At 35.0% G+C, this 5,982-nt stretch overlaps 1 protein-coding gene across 1 annotated transcript; it reads left to right on the top strand.

Moving 5' to 3' along the window:
* Positions 1-308: 308 nt before the first annotated feature.
* On the top strand, positions 309-2,967 carry LOC121318921 (beta-1,3-galactosyl-O-glycosyl-glycoprotein beta-1,6-N-acetylglucosaminyltransferase-like). The gene has a single exon (XM_041256127.1). It carries the CDS (start codon positions 861-863, stop codon positions 2,154-2,156), a length of 1,296 nt encoding a protein of 431 aa, XP_041112061.1. The 5' UTR covers positions 309-860; the 3' UTR covers positions 2,157-2,967.
* Positions 2,968-5,982: the final 3,015 nt, after the last annotated feature.

The following is a 5,982-nucleotide window of genomic DNA, read 5'->3' on the forward strand; positions in this document are numbered from 1 at the left end:
GCTATTTTTATAGACAAGTATATGTTTAAGGTTCATAATCAATAGATTTGATCTATATTCAATATTTTAGATTTAATTCTAACTTTATATGACTTATCTTTTTAGATTCTGTATTCATTCAACCTCTTGTTGATTGATTGTACTGTTCGTTAGAATTCCTCGATCTAAACAAACTTCTTCAATTGAAACTAATCAAATGCAAATTTGCATAAAAGTATAATTAATGTTGCTACAATAATAATAATAATAATAATAATAATAATAATAATAATAATAATAATAATAATAAGAGTTATGCTGGTTTTATTATTTTGTAAAGTTCTTGGCAGGCTAGTTGATGTGTTAAAATTCGGAATAGTGTACTAAACATTACAAAAAACATATTAACATATTATTGAGCCGAGCATTTACATCCAAATGTATTTTTTATTTTGGAGAAACACACAGTGACAAACAAATGTAAAATTAAGTCAGAAAGTTAGACTTCTGCAATACATTTTCTTAAATTGAGATAAAGAATGCAAAGAATTACCCAAAAACTAGGTTTTTATGCACAGCACAGAGACTAGGACTAGAGGAAACAATATTTGAAGACAGATTTTGACATTTTTTTCACAGGGTGGTGAGTGTTGCTATTGCAGAGTCATTGGGATTCTTTTAAACTGAATAGACACACTTTTAACTCAATCAGCTAATAGAAACTGGACGAGCCTCCTGTCGTTCTTAAACTTATGTTTTATGTATGTATTAAATGTATGTATGTACATATACATTTAGCATGATTGTGTGCAGCTCTAAGATATGATATCTAAGATATTTTCTTCAGATTTTCTTGGCTTTAAAAACATATTCATTGCAACATGTTGATGGGAAGGTTAACCATGCAAAGGACAATTCGGATAATGGTTTTGGTTGCTTTCATTATTTTAGTCTTCTACTGGATTAATAGTCACATAAAAGAAAATATTGAACAGTACAACATGCTAAAGTACATGGATGAAAGAAAAATCAACTGTACAAGAATTATTGAAGGTAATGCTGATGAGATTGAGCAGGCTAAGCTTCAGGTGATCACAGTTAATTATAAAAACAAACACAGACCAAAAAATGATCAATACTATATTGATCTTACCAGAAACTGCGGGGACTTCACAAAGGTCTGCAAGTACTTAACATTTCCTCTCAGTGAAGAAGAAAAAGAATTTCCTATTGCATATTCATTGGTTGTTCACCACAAAATTGATACATTTGAAAGGCTTTTACGGTCCATATACACACCTCAGAATTTTTACTGTGTCCATGTTGACAAAAAATCCCCAGAGTCCTTCTTGGCTGCTGTGAGAGGAATTGCAGCTTGCTTTGAGAATGTTTTTGTTGCCAGTCAGCAGGAAAGTGTTGTTTATGCAAGCTGGAGCAGGGTACAGGCAGATATCAACTGCATGAAAGACCTTCAGAGAAGGAGCTCGACATGGAAGTACTTTATCAACCTCTGTGGCCTGGATTTCCCGCTAAAAACCAACCTGGAGATAGTTAAAATACTGAAGGGGCTGAATGGGAGAAACAGCCTGGAAACTGAAACAATGCCACCTCATAAAGAGACAAGATGGAAGAAACATTATGAAGTTGCTGATGGCACAATAAAAAAAACAAGCATTGACAAGGCTCCTCCGCCCATTGAAACTCCAGTGTTTGCAGGTGGGGCCTACATAGTGGTGAGCAGGAGCTTCATTGAATACATATTGGAAGACCAGAAAATACTTAAATTCATGGACTGGGCTAATGACACCTATAGTCCTGATGAGTTCTTATGGGCAACGCTGCAAAGAACTCCCGGTGTCCCTGGCTCTATTCCAGTCAATTCAAAGTATGATGTCACTGACATGAACTCTGTGTCAAGGTTTGTTAAATGGAGCTATCATGAAGGAAGCATGTCCAAAGGAGCCATGTACCCCCCATGCGCTGGCGTGCATGTAAGATCAGTATGTGTGTATGGAGCAGGGGATTTGAACCATATGCTGCAACAACATCATTTATTTGCTAATAAATTTGATACAGACGTGGACCCAATTGCCATTCAATGCTTGGAAAAACATTTAAGACATACAGCGATTGTTGAAGCTACTATTAATATTATTGCAGGTGCAAAAAATAATTAAAAACACCCTTTTGTTCTGTACACTGATATCCGTCTATTAAGTTAACTTTTCGATCCTCTAATTGAATACAAAAAATACAAAATTTTCAATATTATTATGTTAAATAGTCTCATTACTGTAGTCACCATTTAGACTACAGCAAAGGGATTTTCATCATAGTCCATAGCAACACTCCAAAGACTGATTATTAGACATGTTCTCTCTCACTCTTACCTGTTCACAGCAGAGGCAACACCTGTACTCTTTTTTTTCACTGATAAATAAACTTGAACTTGTTTTGTTTTGTATTTTTGCTGTTGCATTACATGCCAGAAGTGGCTGGATTTCAGTTTAATGGTCTCTTATTATTATTATTATTTATTATTATTATTATTATTATTATGAAGTTTCTTTGGAGGTTTCATTTTACAAGCCCAAGCTGAATTGTTGTAATGTTGTGTCTTTCTTCTAATGTAATGGCTGAATTTTCATATTCATTATTAGTGGTTGATGTTTGACAATAATTCAACAGAATTTACTGTCACAGAGCCACCACAGCTGGTAAGGCCATTCCTGTGGCTGACCTAAACTTCAGCGAGTGGTGCAAACACAGCTGTTCATTTATCTGGACTGGACTGTTGCACTGCAACAAAGCCTAGTATTGATACACACAAGCACCTATCGATGCCTTGACCAGACTGCACCCAACTACCTCCACACCCTCATCTCTCCCTATACCCCCACCTGACCTCTTCGCTCCACCTGCACTAGAAGACTAGCTGTACCTCCTTTATGCTCCCCTGCCTCCAGAGCCCGCTCCTTCTCCACCCTCGCCCCACAGTGGTGGAACGACCTTCCTCCAGATGTCACGACTGCTCAGTCCCTGACCACCTTCTGGCGCCCCTCAAGGCACACCTCTTCAAATATCACCTGTAAAACTCAACTCTTCCCTTCTGGACAATATAGCAATCTACCTTTAATGTACTTTAACTTGCACTTATTTGCTCCCTATTTTACTGTATTTAATCCTGCACTGAACCCAATCTGTAGTATTTTGTATTCACTTGCACTCATATCTAACTCTGATGTAACTATCAACAATGTTATCTGCTCTTGAACTGCCCCAATATCAAATCTTATTGTGCTTTGTATTTGCTCTTATCAGGACTGAAGTCACTGTATTTTCTATCTTAATTTTTACTGTAATTATTGATATGTATTTTATTTTGTATACAACTGTAACTTTCCCTGGGTAAGGTTGTCTGCTAAGAAATAAATAATAATAAATAAAAAAAAATGAAATGCCTAGCTCACTAAGGACTTAATGACTCAAGGGAAGTCCAACCAATCACATTTTTGATTACAGAAGAAAGTAACATTCTGTTTGTCTAGGATAGAAAGGGCTGCAAATAAATATTTTTTGCTGCTTGTTCTTTTTTTTTGCTTAATACATGTAATATATCACCTTCTGGAATGTATTTTTTGTGTGATTTACGACACTGAACATTTCGTCTATTGATGTTTTATCCATCTTTAGTATATTTATGTAACTTTATGTCTGGGTTTTTGTTTGAAAACTCACATAGCTAATTATAAACCCCAAATTTGATTAATCTACCGTATTCATGAACTGTTTCTTTTCATTCTCAGGCTACACTTGTTGAGCGCCATTTCCTTCAACACAATCTGAAATATTCTGATTGCCATTTAAATATACCTTTTAAAAATAGGGTCATTTCTTAAAAAAAAACAACATGTAAACCAAAATGAGATTGTAACTATTTTTCTTTTTTGTGACAACTACAAGTGTAAACTGGTTTTGTTCTAACCCTTAAGTTTTTATGTTGTACAAGAATAACCTTTCCTTCAAAGGAACCATCTGGCAGCATACACTCCCACCAGCCTCATTTCCTTTCAGTTGACGCATATCTCTGCTCACCACATGCGTCTGCAGTTAGCACACCCATACTGTGTGTCTGTAGTTAACACTGTGAAAACCTATACACATTTGAACTAATTTTAATTGATAATGTGTAAAGCAATTACTATTCTCCTGCATTTCTACAATGGTGTAAGAGCAAAACCAGTGGGACCAGACATGGGACTGCAAGAAGTAAATGTTTTTATTCATAAAAAATAAACCTTTGTAATTGCAGACAGTACTGCAAGTAAAATTTGTCACAGTTTAGTAACTGAATGTTCAAGTGGCATGGGATGCTTTATGTACTTCAATAAAGGTTTTAGTAATACATTTACAAATGTATTAATTTAAAGATGCAATTAACATTTCACTCATTTACTTTTTATAGACAATTATTTTGTCACATTTGACCTTAAAAACCCTTCCTCCCTTGTGCAAGGTGTGAGCACCTTTTTGAGTGAAAGGTGTACGTACGGTAGAGATGCGTGGCTCTTTGATAGAACAAGCTTAAGTTCTTTGAAGTTTTGTCACTGATGATGGACGTGAGAATGCAAAGCAGTGGCAGCTAGTGACCCCTGAGTCAGGGGAGGCACAAGTACAGGGGTGGCGGGGGTGGGGATTTTAAAACTTTTTTAACAGAATGCGCAATGTATCCTTTTTTTTTTTCTTACCCATACCATTCTAAGGTCATCAGTAATCTCTTGTAAAGGGATAACATTTGCAATAATATTGAACATTTAAACAAAGTAGGTTTTTTTTCAGTATGCAGTATTATTAGCATTACGGAAATTGGGATTTGTAATATCATTTCTAACATGATTTTCAGCTTTAACATCAGAAATTAACATTGACAATGACGTAAATAAGTTAGGGCCCTGTGAAATCCATTTAATTATTTTCTGATTTTTACCGTTTAAAAAAAATAAATGTAATTAAGTGATTTAATTGAACTTATGTACACCGCAGGCCCAGTGAGCAACACAAAAGTGTGAATCTACATATAGGGTTCTATTTTTTCCATTCGGTTTGAGCTAGTCTGCATTGCAGTAAGAGTATTTTTTTATTGAATTGTATTGAAAAAATAGTATTGTTAAAGCTTTAAAAACTATTTTTAAACACTTCTTTTTTTCTTTTTCCACTCCAATAAAACAAATTATGTTTTTGTTTCTCTGAATTAGTCATCACTCAGTCATTACAGTAAAAAAAAAATAAATAAAAAAATAAAAAAACCTACAACAGGGAACTAACTGACTTACTTGCAACTCTACACTTAGTTTTACATTTCTAAGCCTTTTAGCTGAGAATTTTCCAGTTGTAAAAGTCCGTTTTGACATTCTGAAAGGCTGTTAGTGAGGTAACTTTGCTTACAGTGAAAAAAACACACAGTATGTTGCTCTTGTCTTAAGTTACCATAGCAACAAACAACAATGTTTTTAGCCAAGACTCCCTCCCCTATACTCTAGTATGCATACCAATTAAAGTTTCACATTTTCTCTTTAAATATATAATCTCAAACGTAATGCTCTACTACCAAATGAAATTACCTGTTCTTTTTAACAATTTTAAATTTTAGTTCTGGCTTCCCTTTTTCAGTATAATCTAGCGTGGCAAATTGAGTCTTAATCGGCCAATCAGCTGTCTTGTGCTGCATTTCACATTTGACCCCTTCACAAGACAAGCACCAAAATAAAACAAAAACATAATATAGTGTGTTTCTTACCACTGATGTGATGCAAAAAGAAACAAAGCAATTTCAATCCTCACTCCTACATTAACAGCACATACAACTGCTTACAGCACCGCTTTATTAGGGGGCGAGAGGATGTGAGTCCCTCCTCCAATTAAAACCTGTGCTCAGTTCACCCACTCTACTAGTGCAGAATCTGACCATTTAACCAATTATCTTTTAAGAATGATCTCCGTGAA

Source organism: Polyodon spathula, chromosome 1 (assembly GCF_017654505.1).
Source record: "Polyodon spathula isolate WHYD16114869_AA chromosome 1, ASM1765450v1, whole genome shotgun sequence".
NCBI classification, from domain to species: Eukaryota; Metazoa; Chordata; class Actinopteri; order Acipenseriformes; family Polyodontidae; genus Polyodon; species Polyodon spathula.

Excerpts from the sequence above, each read along its gene's own strand:
- LOC121318921 (XM_041256127.1), top strand. The coding sequence starts at position 861 with ATGTTGATGGGAAGGTTAACCATGCAAAGGACAATTCGGATAATGGTT.